This window comes from Mobula hypostoma, chromosome 15 (assembly GCF_963921235.1).
Source record: "Mobula hypostoma chromosome 15, sMobHyp1.1, whole genome shotgun sequence".
NCBI lineage: Eukaryota > Metazoa > Chordata > Chondrichthyes > Myliobatiformes > Myliobatidae > Mobula > Mobula hypostoma.
The window spans coordinates 68,340,234-68,364,663 of NC_086111.1; the positions used below are offsets into that span (position 1 = coordinate 68,340,234).

Genomic DNA, 24,430 nt, shown 5'->3' on the forward strand with positions numbered 1-24,430 from the left:
GGCCCTCCTCCTTCTGCCTATCACATGTCCTCACCTAGATCCACCTATCACCTGTCAGCTCTTGCCCTACCCCTTCCCCTCACCTCTTTGCATTGGCCATCTCCCCAAATCCAGATCAACTTGAAATGTCAACCATCCCTTTCCCTCCTCTAAAGCTGATCCTGACCTGTTGCATTCTTCCGGCAGTTTGTCGTTTTTTTTGCTTGCTTTCTTTCTCAGTTCTGAGGAAGCATCTTCGGCCTGAAACGTTAACTGTTTCTTTTTCCGCAGGTGCTGTCTAACCTGCTAAGTTTTTCCAGCATTATCTGTTTTCATATCACATTGTCAAAGCCCATATGGTTCACTAACACTCCTCAAGAAAAGAAGACTGGCCATCCTTGTCTGCTTGGTTTACATGTGGCTCCAGACCAACCAATATGGTTGACACACTTGCCCAGGGGCAACCATGGATGGATGATAAATGCTGGTGTAACTCTCAGTTCAGCTAGCGGCTTAATCTAGGGGAAGACCGCCCTCAGCCGGGCCAAACTTAAGAAATTTTGTTTGGGTGGATGCTGCAAGATGTGTTCCCCGTTACAAATCAGTACCACGAAATAACAAACAGTATACAATATGCGATTAAACAATTGAGCTTTATAATTCTTAATTTGGCTATGTGGTTAGTAAAGAAACAAAAAAAAAAGGGCCCATTCTCATGAAACAGTCTAATATGCAACATTGCAGCTCACGGTTCCATCCATGTGTTCCCTTTTCAACCTCCTCCGAGCGTAGGTGACCCTCGGACCCTCACTCCATGTCCACTTCGTTCAGCGATCTACCAACTCTCTCCATTCGTGTCTTCTCTCCTCATCTCTCCCCGACAAAAGACTGCGAAATCCCTGCTCCCAGACCCACAAGAAAGATCAACATCCCTCTCATTGGATAACCCACATTCCAAAGCCCTGTTATCTCTAGTCATAACCCAAACATTGCTGCTACAGAGAAACCATTACCTCAGCAGTGAAACATTACAGAGAGGCCATTACATTAGCAGTGAAACCTTACAGCACGTTACACTGGTGTCAGTAGTGATGAATCCGAACAAAAATACTCCTGCTGTGATTTGCTGGTGCAGCCTTCAGGACATTTACTTTATGATTAGATTTTATTTCAAAAGGGACGACAGATGTGGCGATAAAAGGAAAATCTTCGAGCCTATACTAAAAGGTGAAACTTGTGCAAGACATTGAAAATGTTTTTATCTCAGCTGTTGGTAGAAGCCTGAACATTCACTAAGGTACTCATGGATAAATATTTTAAAAAGAGATGAATATTAGCTTTATTTCTCACATGTACATTGAAACATCAAAACAGACCGTAAAATGCATTGCTTGCTTTCAACTCAAATCAGCGAGGAATATACTGGGCAGCCCACAAGTGTCACCACTCTTCCAGCGTGCCCACAATTCACTAACCCTCACCGTATGTCTCTGAATGCGATAGGAAGCCAGAGCACCAGAAGAAAACTCACATGGTCACGGGAAAAACGTACAAACTCCTTACAGACAGTGGCAGAGATCAAACCTCGATCAGCATGCTTGCTGTGTTCTGTTTTCGGCCGGAATTGAATCAGATTTCAGCAAGCGAAGCAGCACTTAATTACAAGTCGACTCAAAATTTGGCACGCCTAATTAACATGTCAGTGCTGGGGCTGACAGAACTGGAAAAAAGTCCATTAATCTGGGAAGAAGAACTAGAAAGAGATGTTGCCAGGATTCAAGTGACTGAGTTGTGGAGAGAAACTGAGCAGGTTGTGATCATTTTTCATAAACATGAAAACTTCTGCAGATGCTGGAAATCCAAAACAACACCCACAAAACATTGGACGAACTCTCACAACATGCTGGAGGAATTCAGCAGGTCGGGCAGCATCCGTGGAAAAGATCAGTCAACATTTCCGGCCGGAACCCTTCATCAGGACTGTAGAGGGACGGGGCAGAGGCCCTATAAAGAAGGTGGGGGGAGGGTGGGAACCCCTTGGTATGAACATAGAATTCTCTAACTTCCGGTAATTCCCTCCCCCTCCCTTCCTCTATCCCTATGTCACTCTGCCCCCTCCCCCAGCTGCCTATCACCTCCCTCATGGTTCCAGCTCCTCCTACTACCCATTGTGTTTTCCCCTATTCCTTCTTCACCTTTCCTGCCTATCACCTCCCTGCTTCCCCTCCCCTACCCCTTTATCTTTCCCCTAACTGGTTTTTCACCTGGAACCTAGCAGCCTTCTCCTTCCCACCCTCCCCCCACCTTCTTTATAGAAGGGCCTCTGCCCCTTCCCCCTACGGTCCTGACGAAGGGTTCCGGCTCGAAACGTCAACCGATCTTTTCCACAGATGCTGCCCGACCTGCTGAGTTCCTCCAGCGTGCTGTGAGTGTTGCTTTGACCCCAGCATCTGCAAAGTATTTTGTGTATTGGAGGGAACTCAGCAGGTCAGGCAGTATCTGTGAAAAATGAACAAACAGTCGATGTTTTGGGCCGAGACCCTTCTTCAGGATTCATTGCAGCAGAGGAGAATGAGGGGTGATCTTACAGAGGTGCACAAAATCCTGAGGGGTATAGATAGGGTGAATACACACAAACATATTTTCCAGGGGTGGGGGATCAGGAACTGGAGGGCATAGGTATAAGATTTTTTGCATTTGCCCAGTTTGTTGTCTTCTGAACTCTGGTTGAGTGTCTTAGTTGGGCAGTCTTCCATTGATTCTGTTATAGTTATTAATCTATAGATTTGTTAAGTATTCTCACAAGAAATTGACTCTCAGCTTTGTATATGCAATTTGTATATGGCTTGTACTTTGTACAAGGTACAATATGTATATATTGTACCTTGAATATAAGAAATACTTTGAACTTTGAAAAGATTAGAGGGGAAAGATTTCATCGAAATCTGAGGAGCAACTTTTTTAAATGCAGAGGTTGGTTTGCATCTGGATTGATCTGCAGAGAGATGTGGTAGAGGCAGGTACATTAACAACCTTCAGAAGTTACTTGGACAGTACGTGACCCCTTAGTTAAAGACAGTGGTCCATGGCATAAAACAAGGGCAGGAACCCTTGGTTAAGAGGGTTATGGTCCAAACACAAGCAAATGGGACCTAGCTTAGGTGGAAATCTTGTTTAGCATGGATTAGTTTGGATCAAGGGCCTGTTCCCATGTTGTATAATATACAGGGTGGTATGGTAACCAGTAGCCAGTGCATTGCTCCACAGTGACTGATCACTGATTGCGGCTCAATTCCCACCACTGTCTTTAAGGAGCTCTTTCGTTCTTCAGTCCTTTACCTGTCCTACTCACCTGGCTTCACCTATCACCTTAAGCTATCCTCCTTCCCCTTCCCCTACCTACATGGGTGACTACATGGGTTTCCCCTGGGTGATCCTGTTTCCTCTCACATTCCAAAGGACATATGGTTAGGGTTAGGGTTAGGGTTAGTGAGTAGTGGGCATGCCATGTTGGTGCCAGAAGCATGGTGACACTTGTGGGCTGCCCCCAGCACGATCTCGAACTGCCTTGGTCATTGACGCAAAGCGGCGCATTTCGCTGTATGTTTCGATGTACATGTGACATATAAGGTGAATCTTTAAGACTCTGTGAAGAGAAAGTCAGAGATAATCTTTCAGACCTCCACAGACACTGCCTCGTCTGCTGTCTACTTCCGTCACTTCATGTTTTCTTACAAATTCCCATCATCTTCAGTATTTTGTTTTTAAAATAAAAGCTGACAGCACAGTAGATTTAAGACTCCAATAATGCAGCAGATTTAGGGATTTGGTGGTTCTGGGTTTTGGATTTTCAGGGTTTTTGGAAGTTATCCCAATATTAACAGCCCGACACACATATAATTCACATTTCTTGGTGTTGTACAGTGTTATAATATTAAACACGAGAAAGCTTGCCAATGCTGGAAATCCGAAGCAACACTGACAAAGTGCAGGAAGAATGCAGCAGGTCAGGCAGCATCTATGGATATGAATAAACAGTCAATATTTTGAGCCGAGAGCCTTCTTCAGCACTGAAAAAGAAAGGGGAAGACACGATGTTAAAAAGATGAGGCTATGGACTGACATGTCAGAGCATTATTAGAATAAACTTCCCTGTGAACCCAGTAAGTTTTAAAGGAACACAGGGAACAAAATCCTGGTCAGATTAAAGAGCGTGTGGGAACCATTGTCGCGATGAAGGGCAGCAAGCTTCGCCCTAGTGTGCTGGGTCCTTTTACCAAAGTGCATGACCGTACACTTCCCTACACTGTGTGCCATCTGCCACTTTGCTCATTCCCTTGATCAAAGTCCTCCTGCAGACTTCCTATACAGAGGTAAAATAGATTTAGTTCACCCTAAGATAAAGTTGGATGTCCGTTGACAATTCTTCCACCTCTGCTTTCAGGAGATGCAGATAGCCAGCTGAAAGAGAAGGCCCTGAGTGCGAACACAGCCTCCTTCACTCTCGAGGACCTGCTGCCAAATACTGAATACATCATCACCATTCGACCCATACACCCAGGCAACAGAACACTGCCGTTCTCCATCACTGCAACGACATGTGAGTACCTCTGAGACACAGCCACCACGACCCGGGGAATGCCCAGTAAGCATCGCTGAGACTCCAACACAGGGAGACTTTGTACTCCTGAAGGCAATTCGGGGGCTGGCTTGTTAATTAATCAGAGGAGATTAAAATAAAACGGACACTGTTTTTTGTGCTTTCAGTGGCTCTGAAACCAGTACAAGCACTGACGGTTCAGAATGTGACTCCCCAGAGTGCGAAGATCAGGTGGAGAGGAGTGAGAGGAGCTACAGGTTACCTACTGAAGTGGGGACCGTCTGCAGGTGAGAACGTCTGACTAGGCGCAGGCATCCGAAGAGATTGGGTTACGAGGACATAATGATTATCTGGTAAAACCAGCATTAATCAAACGCACAGCTCTACCAGAGGTAATTTAACCAGTCACTCTCCCAATCACACTCCAAATCCTCAACACCACCACAGGGTTCAGTATCACCTCTGGACAATGGAGGAGTCCTTATCTCCCTGGGAGCTAGAACTTCAAACAACAAAGCATAGCAATCCTCAGCGATTTGTGTTCCTGACGTTATAACCAGCCTGGCTGGGCCCATGAAGACTTGCCCAAAATAAACTCATCTTACTGGGCTAGCGATTCCAAGATTATTACCATTTATGCAATGAGCTCTCATTTTGGTGAAATGTTACTGCATGTCGTTTAACAGCAGATAAATTTCTACTCCACTTTGCTTGACATTTCTCTTTCTGTCTCTCTTCAGGAAGAGATGTTCTGACAGTCACCCTTGATCCTTCCACCGAATCTTACCAAATTCAAGGTCTGCTGCCAAACACTGATTACATGGTAACCATCGCTGCGCTATATGGGAGAACAGAAGGACCTTCTGCCAGTACTAGAATGAAAACAGGTACCAGTTGCACCTGAAAGTGAAGACTGCATTGGCCGCAAGCACTGCAGCTGATATTTGTGTGTTCCAGGTGTTTCCAGCTCTGACTGGCCGTCTCCACATCAACCTCCTTTGCTATTACACCTTCCCTTGCAATTCTCTCCCTCCCATTATCATCACCATCATCAGGTGCCGTGCCCAGTTTGAGGTTTGACTGCCATGGCCCACACACTCCTGTTTCGGGTCAAGTGGATCAATTCCAGTTCTCTGGCTGCTGTCTCCATCATCATTTGTCTTTGTCCTCCCCTTGCTTTCTTCCCTTCAATCTTTCTCTCCCTCCTAGCCAGTCAAAAAGCAAAGTGGCTTTTCATGAGCAAGAGAAAATCTGCAGATGCTGGAAATCCAAGCAGCTCACACAAAATGCTGGAGGAACTCAGAAGGCCAGGCAGCATCTATGGAAAAAAGTACAGTCCTGCTGAAGGGTCTCAGCTGGAAACGTCGACTGTACTTTTTCCCAGAGATGCTGCCTGGCCTGCTGAGTTCCACCAGCATTTTATTTTGTGACTTTTCATTAGTAAGGATTTTTGACAGTCAAAAATTATATCTTTCCATCTCAGAATCATATTTATTAAAACTGAAATATGTCATGAAGTTTGTTGCTTTGTGACAGCAGTGCAGCGTAATACGTAATAAATAATTACTTTAAGGGAGGAAGAGAGGGAAATGGGGATGAGAGAGAGAGGTGTGAGAGAGCAAAAGAGAGGGATGGAGAGGGAGAGGGGGTGAGATGGAGATAAGAGAGAGGAATAACAAGGTAGTGTTCATGTGCCATTCAGAAATCTGACTGCAGAAAGGAAGAAGCTGTTCCTAAAACATTGAGTGTGGGTCATCTGACTCCTGTACCTCCTCCTTCTTATAGTAATGAGAGGAGAGCATGTCCCGGATAGTGAGAGTCCGTAGTGATGGGTGTTACCTTCTTGGGGCACCACCTGTTGAAGATGACCTTGAAGGTGGGGAGGGTGGTGGCCATGATGGACTGGCTGAGTCTACAGCCTTCTGCAGCCTCTTGTGATCCAGTGCTTTGGAGCTTCCATTCCCAGGCGGAGATGCAACCAGTCAGAATGCTCTCCACCGTACTTCACTTTTGTGCCAGTGATCGAGGAAGCAGTTGTTTTTTGTTTGAAGATGCATCTGTTTTGTTAGTGCCTCTATGATTTTTCACCCTGGCTGCTGATAAACTTGAGGATTAGTCTTCAGTTTCTGTAAACTCCTGACTGATCCAGGATGGCTGGTTACTCTGCTAAACACTTCTCACTTCATACCGAGGCCCAGGTTGTGGGTTACAACTCGGAAGTAATGGATGGCCTTTAAATACTTCAGTTCAGATACATTCCTGTCTGGGAAGAGGATTGCAAGATTAGAGCCAGGACTCCCTGGAGGGACAAGTGGAGAGGTAAATAGAATTTTTTTTGAAAAATGAAGGCCTGGCAGAGTTTACAATTCTCTGAAGTTTTTCCTCATTCCATACCAGTCGGTGATGCAACCAGAAGGAATGCTCTCTGTACATCTGTAGGAATCACTGTGTGAGTATCTTCCCCCAGACTACGGAGTGATTGAAGTTAGCCCACAACCACCACCTTCTCGGGCAATGAGAACGCAGCACGGTAGTGTAATGGTTAGCACACCGCTTTACAGTACAGGCGACCAGCGTTCAATTTCCGCCACTGCCTTACAGGAGTTTGTACCTTCTCCCCGTGATCGCGTGGGTTTCCTCCGGGTGCTCCAGTTTCCTCCCACAGTCCAAAGATGTACTGGTTAGTAGGATAATTAGTCATTGTAAATTGTCCCGTGACCAGGCTAGGATGAAATCAGGGGTTGCTGGGCGATGTGGCTCGAAGGGCCGGATGGGCCTGTTCGCTCTGTGTCTCAATGAATAAATAACACTGGACTTGACTGCAACTCCCACACCCTGTCCAATGCATAAACCAAAACACACAATTCATCAACATCAAAATGTTTCTTGACCTCCGGGGCAATTCATTTCCTTTCAAAGTAACCGCAGGAGCTTTGTACTTTTATTGCACATGAATCTTTATTTAGAGGTAGCTGTGTTGCCAAAACAACATTAGTTTAGAGCATAATAAAAGATAATAAACTGCAGATTAAAGACCAGGAAATGCAAAAAGCCTCCGTTTCTTTGGCTTTGGTATTCAGTACAAGAGGAAACAATTAGAGAGACACTGACAATGACTGGGCAGCTTACCCACTGATGAGAGAAAGGCTAATGGAACAACGAGAACTTTGGAAAACTGCAGGATGAAGATGATGAACACAAGAGATGCTGGAAATCCAGAGCAGCACACAGAAGCGAAATATAACAGCTAGTTGAGTGGTGTCACAGCGACAACCTTGCACTCATTGTCAGTAAGACCAAGGAACTGATTGCAGACTTGAGGAAGGATAAGATGAGGGAACACACACTAGTCCTCATAGAGGGATCCAAAGTGGAGAGAGTGAGCAGTTTCAAGTTCCTGGGTGTCAATATCTCCGAGGACCTATCCTGAACCCAACATATCAATGCATCTACAAAGAAGTAATATTTCATTTGGAGTTTGAGATGATTTGGTATGTCACAAAAAACACTCAAATTTCTCGCAATATACTGTGGAGAGCATTCTAACTGGCTACATTATTGTCTGGTAGGCTGGGTGGGGAGGGAGGGGGCGGGTACTGCACAAAATCGAAATTAGCTGCAGAGAGTAGTAAACTTAGTCCAGGACATCTTCAAGGAGCGATGCCTCAAAAAGGCAGCATCCATCACCAAAGACCCTCAACACCTAGCTCATGTCTTGTTCTCCTTGTTACCATCGTCGTCGTGGCTATCCCTCGGGGTCGAGGATGATGGTCTTCGTTCTGAAGAAGTGGCCCACAGAGCGAAGACGCCTATGTGTGTATTTGTTTAACGTGTTCTTGATGTTGCACTCCAAGCAGCACACGATACTTCACAAATCAACCAACTGATTCCAATGGCATGGTAACCATGACGATTGGAGCTGTTGGATTTGGTGCAGCCTTCATCCGCCTTCACAGCCATTGAGTTTGAAGTAACTTTGTCCGCCTGTTCCACCGTTGAGGTCTTGGTTGGATTGTTCTTTGTCAGGGACCTCACCCTCGACCTTACCGCCATGGGTGACCCTACCAGGAGCATAGCTCCAGATGGCATCGCTCTCGGGATCTCAGGACCACACAAGCTTCTCCACCACGACAAGGTGACAATCCACGGAGATTGTTACCATCAGGGAGGAGGTACAAGAGCCTGAAGGCACACCTCAATGATTCAGGAACAGCTTCTTCCCCTCTGTCATCTGATTTCTGAATGGAAATTGAACCCATGAACACTACCTCACTACCATTTTTATTTCTATTTATTTCACTACTTATTTAATGTAACTATTATGTATATATATTTACTGTAATTCACAGTTTTCCCTCTATTATTATGTATTGCATTGTACTGCTGCCGCAAAGTCAGTGAATCTCACCACGTGCTATATGCTGGTGACATTAAACCTGATTCTGATAGTGGTTAAAATGCTGGAGGAACTCAGCAGGTCGATGTGTTTGGGAATGAGATACATGGGGGACAGGAGCCTGAAGACACAGACTCAACAATTCAGGAACAGTGTCTCCCTCTCTGCTATCAGATTTCTAAAGGGCCCACTATCTATCTATTGATTGATTAAAACTTAAAAGTTTTTTTATGTCTTGCACTATACTGCCGCCACAAAACAACAGATTTCATGGTATACAGGTCCATTATTCCTAGAAAGTGTTGTCGCAGGTAGACAGGGTCCTAAAGAGAGCTTTTGGCACATTGGTTTTTGTAGATGAAAGTATTGAGTACAGGAGTTGAGATTTATATTGGAGTTCTACAAAATGTTGTTGATGCTTAATTTGAAGTATTGTGTGCAGTTCTGGTCTCCTACTTAGACCATAAGACCATAAGATATAGGAGCAGAAGTAGGCCATTCTGCCCTTCGAGTCTGCTCTGCCATTCAATCATGGGCTGATCCAGTTCTTCCAGTCATCTCCTGCCTCCTCCCCATACCCTTTGATGCCCTGGCTAATCAAGAACCTATCTATCTCTGCCTTAAATACAGCCAATGACTTGGCCTCCACAGTCACTCATGGTAACAAATTCCACAGATTTACCACCCTCTGACTAAAGTAATTTCTTTGCATCTCAGTTCTAAAAAGATATCATTCAATCCTGAAGTCATGCCCTCTTGTCCTAGAATCCCCTACCATGGGAAATAACTTTGCCATATCAAATCTGTTCAGGCCTTTTAACATTCAGAATATTTCTATCAGATCCCCCTTCATTCTCCTGAATTCCAGGGAATACAGTCCAAGAGCTGCTAGACGTTCCTCATATGGTACCCTTTTCGTTCCTGAAATCATTCTCATGAATCTTCCCTGAACCCTCTCCAATATCAATATATCCTTTCTAAAATAAGGAGCCCAAAACTGCACACAATACTCCAAGTGTGGTCTCATGAATGCCTTATAAAGCCTCAACATCACATCCCTGCCCTTGTATTCTATACCTCTAAAAATGAATGCCAACATTGCATTCACCTTCTTCACAACTGACTCAACCTGGAGGTTAACCTTTAGGGTATCTTGCACAATGACTCCCAAGTCCCTTTGCATCTCTGCAGTTTGAATTCTCTCCCCATCTAAATAATAGTCTGCCCATTTATTTCTTCCACCAAAGTGCATGACCCTACACTTTCCAACATACAGGAAGAGTATAAATAAGGTTGAAAAAGTACAGAGAAAATTTACAAGGACGCTGCCGGGACTTGAGGACCTGAGTTATAGGGAACATTTGAATAGGTTAGGACTTTATTCCCTGGTGCATAAGAGAATGAGGGGAGATTTGATAGAGGTATATAAAATTATGAAGGGTGTAGACAGGGTAAATTCCAGCAGGTTTTTTCCACTGAGGTTGGGTGGGACTACAACTGGACCTCATAGGTTTAGGGTGAAAGGTGAAATGTTTAAGGGGAACCTAAGGGGGAACTTCTTTATTCAGAGGGTTGTGCAAGTGTGAATGAGCTGCTGGCTGAAGAGGAGGATGTGAGTTTGATTGCATCATTTAAGAAAAGTTTGGATAAGTACATGGATAGGAGGGTTTGGAGGGCTACAGTTCAGGCTCAGCTCAATGGGACTAGGCAGAATGATAGCTTTTCACAGAGTCAAAACTGCCCAGCGCATCACCAACATCCACTTATCCATCTTCAAGGACATCTGTACAGAAAGGTGCTGGGAAAAGGCCAATAAGATCATGAAGAATATTACCTACCCTGCTCATGGACTGTATGTCCCACTCCCATCAGGGAGAAGGCTACGTAGCATCCACACCAGGACCACCAGACTCAAAAACAGTTACTTTCCCCAAGCAGTGAGGCTGATCAACACCTCCACCTACTAACTCCACCACTACTTTATTATTTTCTATCAGTCACCTGATTCCTTATGTCACTTTATGAGCATACAATCAAGGTACTGTGGATTCCGGTTAAATGGTTACATCGGGACGAGTAAATTTTGGCCCAATTAAGCAGCTGCCTGAATTAGTCGAAGTTTCATGGAAATAGTTAAAAAGGGATAAAAAAAAGACTACCAACCATTTAACTGAGTAACAAATTATGTATTTCAGTGAAATACAGAACAAATTTGTACAGTACTATAAATGTGTATAAGTTCCTAATAGTTATTGACAGAGGAATTAATTCAGTGTAAGCTACGGTGTTCTTTTGATTGAATGAACAAAATTAGCGCAGACATCTAGTGTAGATAATGGAATACCTTCATACATTGCTTTTGAAGCGTGCAAATCTTCATTCTCATTGTAACATTCAACATGATTGTCGATACCTTCTAGTTCTTTGTAGTTCCTAACTCGTTGAAGTAGTGAAATCATTTCGTTTTTACTCCCGGCTGTTTCTGGCATCTCCAAGCCTGAATGCTTGAAGCTACAGTAAGCAAAACAGTTCCAAATTGTCTTACTGCTTATTTCTCAACAACCATCAGTGACAGAAATCATTGCTTTTTGAACACCAGCACGCAAGTGACTCTATTATAACCATTTGCTCTAAGCATGGTGTCATGTCGAACAACCACACAATGTGCACACGACTGATGCTCATTAGGGAAATGTTTGGCAACAATCTCCTGTCCCAATTAAGCAGTATAGTATCCCGAAGAAGCAAAGGGAATCCTGGCTATTTTCTCAATTATTTTTGTTCTCTAAGAGTTGCTCCAAATAAGCAGCTGCCCTGATTGCCCTGTGCAATTAACCACAATCCATTGCATATAAGCTATCTTGTGTATTTACATTTAGTGGGTGTGCTTTATTTTAGTATTATTATAATTGTGTTCTTTCTCTTTTATGTTTTTTTGTGCTGCATCAGATCCAGAGTAACAACTATTTCGTTCTCCTTTCATTTATGTACAGGAAATAACGTTAAGCAATCTTGAATCTATCACTGCTGACTGATCTGTCAAATATATTTAATAATGAATTTACTTCAGATTTCAGGAACTGATCTGCTATATTTTAATATTAATTAGTGGATTTCAACATTAGTTGTACTCGCTTTCTATCTGCTGCACTACATTCTGTATTCTGTTTTCTTTTTACTACCTCTGCTGTTTTGTAAGGAATGATCAGTCTGGATGGCACACAAAGCAAACTGTTTCCATTGTAATACACACAGAATACTGGAGAAACACAGCAACTATGGGAAAGAGTAAACGGTTGACGTTTCGGTCCAAGACCCTTCATCAGGACTGGAAAGGAAGAGGAGAAGTCAGGATAATAAAGTGGGGGGGGGGGGGAAGGAAGTTGTACAAGGTGGTGGGTGGCAGGTGAAACCTGAAAGGAGAGGGGGTGAAGTAAAGAGCTGGGAAGTCGATTGGTGGAAGAGAAACAGGGCTGGAGAAGGGGGAATCAGATAGGAGAGGAGAGAAGACCGTGGAAGAAAGGGAAGGAGAGGAGCACCAGAGTGAGATGATGGGCGGGTAGGGAGATGACGTAAGAGAGAGAAACGGGGATGGTGAACGGGGGTGGGCAACTAGCTCAGTACATGTGACAATAATAAACTATTTCCAGTTCCAATTTTGAAAGATTGCCATAAGGTTAGAACATAGAACAGTACAGCACAGAAACTGGCCCTTCAGCCCACAATGTTGTACTTAACTAATAAGATTAGTGTTCAAACCAACTAAACTCATCCCTTCTGCCTACACAGTGTCCATATCCTCCCATTTCTTGTGCCTATTTGCATACAGTGGATTCTGGTTAATTGGGCCATCAGTTAATCAAGGCAGCCATTTATTTGGGACAACTGTTAAAGAACAAAAACTAATTGAGAAAATAACTGTGATTCCCAACATTTATTTGGGACACTCTGCCATTTAATTGGGACAGGAGACTGGGAGACTGTTGCGGGACAGGAGACTGTTGCAGAACAGTTTCTAACTAGCGTTAGTCATGTGCACATGTGTAGCTGTTAGACACTACACAATGCTTAAAAGGAACAGTTTTTAAATAGAGCCAGTTGTGTCTGCTTGTGTTATGGTATTTATCCAGGGTGATGGACGCCAATTCACAAAGCAGTCATTTTTCATAACTCTGTTTTTTTTTAATTTTGACTTTAAAGGATTTAAGACCCTTGCCAAACACCATGAGAAGATTTTGACACTTGCCAAAAAAAATTACCATCGATGTCTGCGCTGATTTTGTTCCTTTACAGTCAATCAAAAGAATATAATAGCATACCTAGATAAATTCCTCTGTTGAGAACTATTAGGAACTAATGCACAGTTTTACAGTACTGAAGAGGTATTGGTAGTGTTCTAATTTATTCTGCATTTCATTTAAATAGATACTTCGTTACTCGGTTAAACAATTGTTTTTCTTTTTTATATATCATTTTAACTATTTCCATGAGCCATCAGTTAATTGGGGCAGCTATGTACTTGGGCCAAAATGAACTGGTCCTGATGTGTCCCAATTAACTGGAATCCACTGAATATTTAGAGATGCAGAGCAGAACAGGCCCTTTCAGCTCAACAGGTCGTACAGCCCAGCAACTGGCCTATTTAACACTAGCCTGATCACAGTACACATTACAATGACCAATTAAGTGACTAACTGGGACACCTTTGGATTGTGGAGCACCTGGAGGGGACCTCTTGGACATCTCTGTCAAACCTAAGAGTCTCTTAAAGAGCTCTATCTTACTTGCTGCCACCGCTACCCTAGGCAGTGCATTCCAGGCACCCACCACCGAAAACCTTGCCCTATGTATCTCCTTTGAATTTACCCTCTCTCACCCTAAATGCATGTTCCCTTGGTGTTAGACATTTTGATTTTGACCCTGGTTTCCTATTCAGCCGCTGCATCACATAGTCTTATAAAGCTCCATCAGGCCTCCCCTCAGGTGTTGCTGCTCCAAAGGAAACAAGCCCCAGTTTGTCCACCCTCTCTGAATGCCTTCTAACCCAGTCACCATTTTGGTAAACCTCTTATGCACCATCTCTAAAGCTGCCACATCCTTCATGTGACGGGGTGACCAGAATACTCAAAAAGTTCTAAGTTCAAAGTCAATTTATTATCAAAATATGTATGTCACCACAACTTTATACTTTATTGTCGCCAAACGATTGATACTAGAATGTACAATCATCACAGCGATATTTGATTCTGCGCTTCCCGCTCCCTGGAGTATAAATCGATAGTAAATATTAAAAAATTAAATTATAAATCATAAGTAGAAAATAGAAAACGGAAAGTAAGGTAGTGCAAAAAAACCGAGAGGCAGGTCCAGATATTTGGAGGGTACGGCCCAGATCCGGGTCAGGATCCGTTCAGCAGTCTTATCACAGTTGGAAAGAAGCTGTTCCCAAATCTGGCTGTACGAGTCTTCAAGCTCCTGAGCCTTCTCCCGGAGGGAAGAGGGATGAAAAGTCTGTTGACTGGGTGGGTCGTGTCCTTGATTATCCTGGCAGCACTGCTCCGACAGCGTGCGGTGTAAAGTGAGTCCAAGGACGGAAGATTGGTTTGTGTGATGTGCTGCGCCGTGTTCAAGATCTTTTGCAGCTTCTTCCGGTCTTGGACAGGACAACTTCCATATCAGGTTGTGATGCACCCTAGAAGAATGGTTTCTACGGTGCATCTATAAAAATTAGTGAGGGTTTTAGGGGACGGGCTAAATTTCTTTAGTTTTCTCAGGAAGTAAAGCTGCTGGTGGGCCTTCTTGGCAGTGGACTCTGCTTGGTTGGACCAGTCAGGTCATTTGTGATATTGACCCCGAAGAACTTAAAGCTTTTGACCTGTTCCACTTGCGCACCACTGATGGAAATTGGGTCATGCAGTTCGCTACTCCTTCTGAAGTCAACAACCAATTCCTTTGTCTTGCTGACGTTGAGAGATAGGTTATTGTCTTCACACCATGCCAGCAGGTTCTTAATTTCCTCTCTGTACTCAAACTCATCATTACCCGAGATACGGCCTACAATTGTTGTGTCATCAGCAAACTTATATTGAGTTTGATGGAAACTTAGCTACACAATCATGGGTGTACAGTGAGTACAGCAGGGGACTGAGTACACAGCCTTGTGGGGCACCGGTGCTCAGAGTGATTGTGGAGGAGAGCTTGTCCCCTATTTTTACAGCCTGGGTCCTGTCTGTGAGGAAGTTGAAGATCCAGCTGCAGATCTGAGTGCTAAGGCCCAGGTTCCAGAGCTTAGGAATCAGTTTATTTGGAATGATGTTTTTGCAGGCATACTCAGTAAATCTATAGATTAATAACTATAACAGAATCAATGAATGACCGCACCAACTTGGGCACTCAATCAGTGTGCAAAAGACAACAAACTGAGCAATATAAAAAGAAATAAATGGTAACAATAAATAAATATGTAATAAGTATTGAGAACATGAGATGAAGAGTCCTTGAAAGTAAGTCCATTGGTTGTGGGAACATTTCAGTGATGGGGCAAATGAACTTGAGTGAAATTATCCCCTTTGGTTCAAGAGCCTTATGGTTGAGGGGTAGTAACTATTCCTGAACTTGGTGGTGCAAGTCCTGACTCCAGATGAGATTTAACTACATGATGGTGTTCATTTGTTTGGTAATATCTGATATTCACCTGTGTTTTTACTTCTTCCTTTTTTCCCTCAAGTTGTGGCAGAAAACCTTGTTTTGAGGACAACTGGGATTAGTCCGACTGCTATCCGCATGATGTGGAATCCCCAGCGTGACGCCAGCTCTTACAGAATAGAGTGGAGGAAAGCCATAGGTAATGCCAGTCAACTTGTAAACACAAGTGATTCTGCAGATGCTGGAAATCCAGAGTAACACACACAAAATGCTGGAGGAGCTCAGCAGGTCAGGCAGCATCCATGGAAAGGAATAAACAATCTACATTTTGGGCCAATACCCTTCAGGAAAAAGGAATATGCTTATTCCTTTCGCAAACACAAGGAATTCTGCAGATGCTGAAAATTCAAGCAACACACATCAAAGTTGCTGGTGAACGCAGCAGGCCGGGCAGCATCTCTAGGAAGAGGTACAGTTGACGTTTCGGGCCGAGACCCTTCGTCAGGACTAACTGAAGGAAGAGCTAGTAAGAGATTTGAAAGTGGGAGGGGGACGGGGAGATCTAGAATGATAGGAGAAGACAGGAGGGGGAGGGATGGAGCCAAGAGCTGGACAGGTGATTGGCAAAAGGGGTATGAGAGGATCATAGGACAGAAGGCCTAGGGAGAAGGAAAAGGGGGAAGAGGGAAAAACCCAGAGGATGGGCAAGGGGTATAGCGAGAGGGACAGAGGGAGAAAAAAAAGAGTGAGAGAAAGAATGTGTGTATATAAATAAATAACGGATGGGGTAGGAGGGGCAGGTGGGGCATTAGCGGAAGTTAGAGAAGTCAATGTTCATGCCATCAGGTTGGAGGCTACCCAGACGGAATATAAGGTGTTGTTCCTCCAACCTGAGTGTGGCTTCATCTTTACAGTAGAGGAGGCCGCGGATAGACATATCAGAATGGGAATGGGATGTGGAATTAAAATGTATGGCCCGCCAGAGAAAGCAAGATCTCCCAGTGGCCACACATTTTAATTCCACATCCAGCTCTTGGCTCCATCCCTCCCTCTCCTGTCTTCTCCTATCATTCTAGATCTCCCCGTCCCCCTCCCACTTTCAAATCTCTTACTAGCTCTTCCTTCAGTTAGTCCTGACGAAGGGTCTCGGCCCGAAACGTCAACTGTGCCTCTTCCTAGAGATGCTGCCTGGCCTGCTGCGTTCACCAGCAACTTTGATGTGTGATGCTTATTCCTTTCTATAGATTTTGCCTGACTTGCTGAGTTCTTCCATCATTTTGTATAAACCATTGAACTTATGCCCTGATGTGAAAGCAATGAAATAAGTGTTGGAGTAAGGTACAGAATCACTCAAAACCTACTTAGCTATTCAAATACATTATGACTGATCCCATGTTAAAGTAATTTATTTTTCAACACGCGTGATCTAACTGCCTTTTTTATACCTGGCTGGAGGGAAGGCTTCCCTCCACTAGCCAGCAAGTCACCCTTGGCAAGGTGTAACACCTGCTTAGCCCCCAGTTCACGGTCTCGTGAAGCCATGGGAGCAGGTGGTGCATGGTCGTGTGAGCAGCCGGTGCATAACACAAGTCCTGGTTATGTGACCACTGACGCCAGGCAGACGATCTCTGAAGAGTAGTGATAATGGCTGGGGTCACCCGTCTTGTAAGGACTCTGACCAGAAGAAGACAGTGGCAAACCACTTCAGTAGAAAGATTTGCCAAGAGTAATCATGGTCAAGGAAAGACTGTGATTTCCCACATATTACCACAAGGCACATAATGATGATGCTGCTGGTTCTGCTGAATCTGATCCTGACACAGCTTTAGAAATGGATATTTTGTTTTGCTTTCACTCTCCTCCCTCAGCTGGATGAGATCATTCACTAGCGTTATGCTAAGACAAAGACTTTGAATTTTATGTCTTGAAAATTTAACCCTTCCATTTCCAACAGAGGAACAGACACAGTCCAACTCAGTTGTGCTGACCGCTGCCTCCAACAACTATGATATCACCAATTTGTCTCCGGGCACTGAATACGCCATCACTCTCTACACTCTGTACAACGACAGGGAAGTGGCAACGCCAGTGACTATGTCAAAGACAGGTAATTTACGTGGATTCCCAGACCCTTAAAATGATTACCACGAGCGCCCAACATCCAGAACCAGAATGGTTTGCACCCACATCTCTGCAATGCATCCTCACTGCTGCTACACTCGATTGACCTAGGTAACACTTCAGTTTTAAACTTTAGAGTACTGATGCTTTCGGGCAAACAACATAGTTGATCCCGTGCCCTTGGCTTGAAACTCCACAGAGTCATAGACCACTAAAGCACAGAAACAGGCCCTTCTGCCCATCTAGTCCATGCCAAAATGTTATTCTGCCTAGTCCCATCAAAACACACCTGGACTATAGACTTACATACCCCTCCCATTCATGTACTTGTAAAATGTCACCCCACTCCTTAATGTATTTGGCTGAGGGGTAGAAGAATAAAAGAAATTGCCTTACATCTGGAGGAAGGAGCTGCTTTTGGAACTGATGCATTTGGCAGTTGGCAACATTAGTGCGGCAACAATCGAAGGATGGAATCTGAGAACACAGGGATAATCCTCGGCAACGTACTTTGCTTGTGCTACCTATTCCTCTGTACATATGCAGACAGAACACAGAATGAGCAGTCTACCCATTTATTCTGTGCCAGCTGCATCATTGAGCAGTTCCATTGACTCTGAAAAGGAGAGATTAAAGATTAGCTTTATTTATCACATGTATGCATGTTACATTTGGGTGGTGGGGTGGAGATATGTCCCTACCAAAGGAGGTATAAGGCGCTCCTTCTCTCTGTTAGCCTGCATCTCACCCTTGGGCAATGTGTAGCACCTGCTTAGCTCCACTCACCCTCAATCAGGGTCACGTGAAGCCATGGGATCAGGCGGGGGATGGTCGTATGAGCAGCTGGTGCATATTACAAGTCCTGGTTATGTGACCACTAACGCCAGGCAGACAATCTTTGAGGCGTATTGATAATGGCTGGGGTCACCTGTCTGGTAAAGACACTGCCACGAAGAAGGCAATGACAAACCACTTGTGTAGAAAAGCTTGCCAAGAACAATCATGGTCAAAGACCATGATCAGCTATATCATACGACACAGCACATAATTATGATGATGACACATACATTAGGGCCATTTAAGAAACTCTGAGGCAAATAGACGATAGAAAAATGGAGAGTTGTGTGGGAGGGAAGGGTTAGATTGATCTTAATGTAGGTTAAAAGGTCAGCACAACATCGTGGGCCGAAGGGCTTGTACCAATTCTATATTCAGTATCCAAACGTGCAGTGAAATGCATCATTTGTATCAGTGGCCAGCACAATCTGAGGATGTGCTGGGGGCAGCCTGCAAGTGTCGCCATGCTTCCGGAAACCAACATAGCATGCCCCAACAACTTACTAAACCAAACCCGTACATCTTTACAATATTGAAGGGAAGAGGAGCCACTGGTAGAAGTGCACACTGTCACAGGGAGAATGTGGAAACTCCTTACAGACAGCACTGGGAATCGAACCCGGATTGCCAGCACTGTAAAACTGCTGCACTACAGCTACACAACTGTGTCACCTACAAAATGAATGGAACTTCCACTGCAGATGGATCAGTCAGTTACTGAGATGGTAACAGTGAAGTTAGATATCTAGGGAGGAGGCACTGGGGATTTGGTTTCCTTGTCACTGTCTTTCTGCTCTCTACGCAGTGGGTAATGAAATAGGTCTGGGAACTGTGGCAAATTTGCGGATAGTCAAAACAACCCCTAACCGGATTCGGATCAGCTGGACGGCAGTGTCGGGAGCATCGGCATATAAAATAGTCTGGAGAAACCCTAAAGGTAGGTCAGTGGAAAGTCTTCAATGGTATGGTGCACAAAATCCCAGACAAGGTAGTCAGAGGAAACATCTCTCTCAAACCTCATACGAATTTGGATGTTTCAGTGAGACCACCTTTTTAACCAGAAAACGCAGGCCCAGTGTGCTCAATTTCAACCCATGTAACAGCCCACCGTGTGGGCACGTGGCCAAGTGGTTAAGGCATTGGACTAGCTACCTGAAGGTCATGAGTTTGAGCCCCTGCCGAGGGAATGTGTTGTGTCCTTGAGCAAGGCACTTAATCACACATTGCTCTGCGACAGCACTGGTGCCAAGCTATACGATTCCTAATGCCCTTCCCTTGGACAACACTGGAGTCGTGGAGAGGGGAGACGCAGCATGGGCAACTGCTGGTCTTCCATACAACCTTGCCCAGGCCTGCGCCCTGGAGAGTGAAGACTTTCCAGGCGCAGATCCATGGTCTCACAAGACTAACGGATGCCTTTACGTTAATAGTTCACCATCCCAGAAACCATATACACAAGAGATTCTGGAAAACTACAACAACACACACGTGCTGGAGGAACTCAGCAGGTCAGGTAACATTAGTGGAGAGGAATAAACAGGTGACATCTTGGGCTGAGACCCTTCATCAGGACCAGTCTGGTGAAGCTTTGCTGCTCTCTCTATTGCGAATACATCCTCTCTTCAGTGAACAAGACTCGCACTCAGTATTCCAAGTGCTGCCTTGCCAGAGCCCTGTGTCATTTTAATAAAATAATCTTGTTCTTAAATCCTCTTGCAAAAACCTGTATATACCCAAAGTACTCAGCTGGTTTGACTATGGGAAGAGAACCAGGGTCAACGTTTCAGATTAGAGACCCTTCATCAAATCAATATCCAGCACGTGCAATTATTTTATTTTCAAGTCCCGCATACTGTTTTCTTTAATTGCTCACTGGCCTTGCAATAATTTCCATAAAGGGACATCCAGGTCTCTCTGATTATCAGCACTTACCAATCGTTCACCATTTAAAACACACCCCACCCTTCTATTTTTCCCACTGAGTTAGATGACCTCATGTGATTTATCTGTTTATTGAGATACAGCACAGAACAGCCTCTTCGGGCTCTTTTGGCCCTTCCACCCAGCAATCCCCGATCTAATCCAAGCCTAGTCCCAGGACAATTTACAATGACCATTTAACCTACCAACCTTTTGGACTGTGGGAGGAAACTGGAGCACCCGGAGGAAACCCACACGGTCATGGGGAGAACGTACAAACTCCTTACAGACAGCGGTGGGAATTGAACCTGGGTCACCAGTGCTGCAAAGCATTGTGCTGACCACTACACTACGTGACACCCATTCCACATTTATATTCCAACCTCCACATCCTCACCCATTCATGTCGCATAATTATATTTGCTCTTTAAGTCTCCCTACATTCTCCTCACAAGCTCACTACCATCTGGAGTCATACAGTCTGGGAACCGTCCTTTCGGCCCGACTTGTCCATGCTGACTGACTCGTCTACCTGAGCTAGTCCCCAGTTTGATCCACGACCCTGTAGATCATTTCAGTCCATTTACCAGTATTGGCACGAGATTCTGCAGATGCTGGAAATAACACACAAAATGCTGGAAGAACTCAGTAAGTCGGGCTGCATCCATGGAGGAGAATAAACAGTTGCCATTTCAAGCTCGGCAGGAAACATCAGCTGTTTATTCTCCTCTGTAGATGCGGCCTGACTTGCTGAGTTCCTCCAATATTTTGTGCATGTTGCATACGTACCTGTCTAAATGTCTTTTAAACTTTGTAGCAGTACTGCCTCTACAGCCTTCTCTGACCGCTCAGTCGATATACCCATTACTCTCTGCATGGCAAACATTTCCGCTCTGGTCCATTTTAGTTCCTGTCTGCTTATTTATTTAGAGATTCAGCGTAGTAATGGACTCTTATGAGCTCGTGCCGCCTGCTTACACCCACGTGACCAGTCTAACCGGTAGGTCTTCGGAATGTGAGACAAAATCCATGCGGTCTTAGGGAGGATGGAGAAACTCCTTTTGGGAAGCGGTGGAGTTGAACCCAGGTCACCGGTGCTCTACTGGAATGAAGCTAACTGCTACGCTACGGTGCCACCCCAAAGATTTACCAACAAGCTTGGATATATTCCACCTAGTCCCAACAGTCAAAGCATTAAAAGAGACTAACATTCACTGACAGTACACTTGGTGCAGAGTTATCCATAATTCAGTGTATTCCACGTGGCTAAGTACCTTGCCAACAGTTGTTACTTGTCACAACAGATTTAATTCAACACTCACTGCATTTTGTTTTTTTTCTTCTTTTCTGATCAGGTTACGAGATCACCAGAGTTGTGTCACGTGAAACAACCTCATTTGACATTGACCGTGTGCAGCAAGGAGAGATGTACGAAATCGAAGTGTCCGTGCTTTTCGGCGGCAGAGTGGGAAACCCCACTAGTATTGTTGCTCGAGCAGGTAAGGGATGAAGGGATGAAGTGTGCATGCAGAACCCATTCTTCCCGAGAACAACACCTTCCTCTAGACCGTGGACCCCGTGCTTAATGGTATTGGTCCATGAATTCCACAGATTCACCACCCTCTGTTCTATTTATTATAAATTATTATAAATTACCATGATTGCACTTTGCACATTTAGATGGAGATGTATTGTAAAGGTTTTTGCTCCTTATGTATGTGAAGAATGCAATAAAATCAATTCAATTCAAAGCATTCCTACAATCTAATGCTTTCCTCCCACATATTCATCCATTGTTCTTTCATCCAGATGCCTATTAAAGAGTCTGTTAAATGTATCTGCCTTTATCACCTGGCAGGGTGTTCCACACACACACCACTCTCTGTGGAAAGAAAAGATACCTCTGACATCCCCCCCCCCATTCTTTCCCCCAATCACCTTAAAATTATGCCGCCTTATGTTAGCCATTTCCACCCCAGGAAAAAGGCACTGGCTCTACACTCTAGCTCTGCACTTTATCATCTTGTACACTTCTCATCCTTCTTCACTGCAGAGAAAAGTTTCAGCTCACTCAACCTATCCCCAAAAGACATGCTGTCTAATGCTTGTAGCCTCCAACCTGATGGCATGAACATTGACTTCTCAAACTTCCACTAATGCCCTACCTCCCCCTTGTACCCCATCCATTATTTATTTATATACACACATTCTTTTCCTCTCTCTCCTTTTTCTCCCTCTGCCCCTCTCACTATACCCCTTGCCCATCCTCTGGGCTTACCCCCCTCCCCCTTTTCTTTCTCCCTAAGCCCCCCGTCCCATGATCGTCTCATATCCCTTTTGCCAATCAACTGTCCAGCTCTTGGCTCCATCCCTCCCTCTCCTGCCTTCTCCTATCATTTCGGATCTCCCCCTCCCCCTCCCCCTCCCACTTTCAAATCTCTTACCAGCTCTTCTTTCAGTTAGTCCTGATGAAGGGTCTCGGCCGGAAACGTTGACTGTACCTCTTCCTAGAGATGCTGCCTGGCCTGCTGCGTTCACCAGCAACTTGGATGTGTGTTGCTTGAAATTCCAGCATCTGCAGATCTCCTCGTGTTTGTGCTCTCTAATGCAGGCAGCATTGTGGTAGATCTCCTCCATGCCCTCTCTAATGCTTACACATCCTTCCTACAATGTGGCGACCAGAACTGAGCACAGTACTCCTGGCCTGTAGGGGGATCAAAACCACGACCTTGGCATTGATGCCAATTTATTTAGTATGGACTGGCATTGAGAGTGGTGTAATGTTATGGGCTGAATGGCCTGCCCGTTGCTATACTGTTCCAAGTCCTGTCACGGACATGGTCTGCATTGCTTGTCCATCTGTAATTGCCCTTGAACTGCTGCAGTCCTGCAGCTTTTGGGAAGTGGATTACCACTTTAGAAGGGTTGGTGAAGCGGGTTAAGGGAGGAATCTACTGGTGATGGTGCTCCCAGCTACCTGCTCTCCTGGCCCTTCTTTTAGGTAGAGTTCACAGGCTTGGAAGGTAATGTGGAAGGGGCCCAGCTGAGTAGCCGCAGTTCCTTTTCGTGGACGGCATTCACTCATTCTAGTGAAAGGTCTGACTTATTAACTTTAGAAATGGCTGAAATATCTTCCCCCTCCTTCTCTCCATTTGGTGTAATGTAAGACGGAGCTGTTGGGCGTGTGACAGAGCTCCGCACCCTGGAGACGCAGAGTGATCGAGTCCGAATCGCATGGAGGGGATTGCCCCAGGCTACAGCGTACAAGGTCACGTGGAAACGTGCAGACGGTAAGTCTCTTCCGATAATAGTTTTAAACTCATCAGGCATCCCTGCCTTTCTAAAAAGCCTCTGGAATGATGGGTTGTGTTTTCATGCACCCCATGCAATCTCAGAATGTTGTTTGTGTCACAAAAGTGACATGTTCTGACTTTGAGTCATACAAGATGAAAACAGGCCCCCTCGGCCCAGCTGGGTCACGTCAGCCAGGATGTCCCATCCGAGCTAGTCCAATCTGCTCGTGCTTGTCCCATAACTTTCTGAACCTAGTCCCGCTTGGTGGCGCAATAACATCAGCGCTGGACTCCAGACCGAAGGTTCCCTAGTTCGAATCCAAGTCGGGTTGAGCATCGAGCTAGCAACTCGGCCTCGTAAAAACAAGAATAGCTTGCTACGGAAACACCGTCAAAAAAAAAAGACGGTGCCCCGACAACTCCACTGCCGAGTTAAGGGCTATTCTTCTTCTTCTTCTGAACCTAGAACCAAGTGTATAAGAACTGGTGATATGGTTTTTTGCTCTTGCGCACTGAAAATCAGGAATACTCTACTGACTGAGATACACCAGGCTAGTACCATGGAACATTTCAAAACACTTCTAAAAACCTCCTTCCTTAATGTAGCCTACTTATAGGATTACTTAATGTTTGTTGATG

The 24,430-nt window shown here is 44.7% G+C and overlaps 1 protein-coding gene across 1 annotated transcript in view; it reads left to right on the forward strand.

The window, feature by feature from the left end:
- Positions 1 to 24,430, forward strand: part of col7a1 (collagen, type VII, alpha 1) — a 366,380-nt gene that overhangs the window by 92,635 nt on the left and 249,315 nt on the right. The window contains exons 10-17 of the mRNA XM_063068334.1: positions 4,424 to 4,579; positions 4,747 to 4,866; positions 5,320 to 5,466; positions 15,703 to 15,819; positions 17,575 to 17,727; positions 19,384 to 19,515; positions 21,854 to 21,997; positions 23,666 to 23,788. Coding sequence (XP_062924404.1) covers positions 4,424 to 4,579; positions 4,747 to 4,866; positions 5,320 to 5,466; positions 15,703 to 15,819; positions 17,575 to 17,727; positions 19,384 to 19,515; positions 21,854 to 21,997; positions 23,666 to 23,788 — 1,092 coding nt within the window. The remainder of the gene's footprint in view (positions 1 to 4,423; positions 4,580 to 4,746; positions 4,867 to 5,319; positions 5,467 to 15,702; positions 15,820 to 17,574; positions 17,728 to 19,383; positions 19,516 to 21,853; positions 21,998 to 23,665; positions 23,789 to 24,430) is intronic.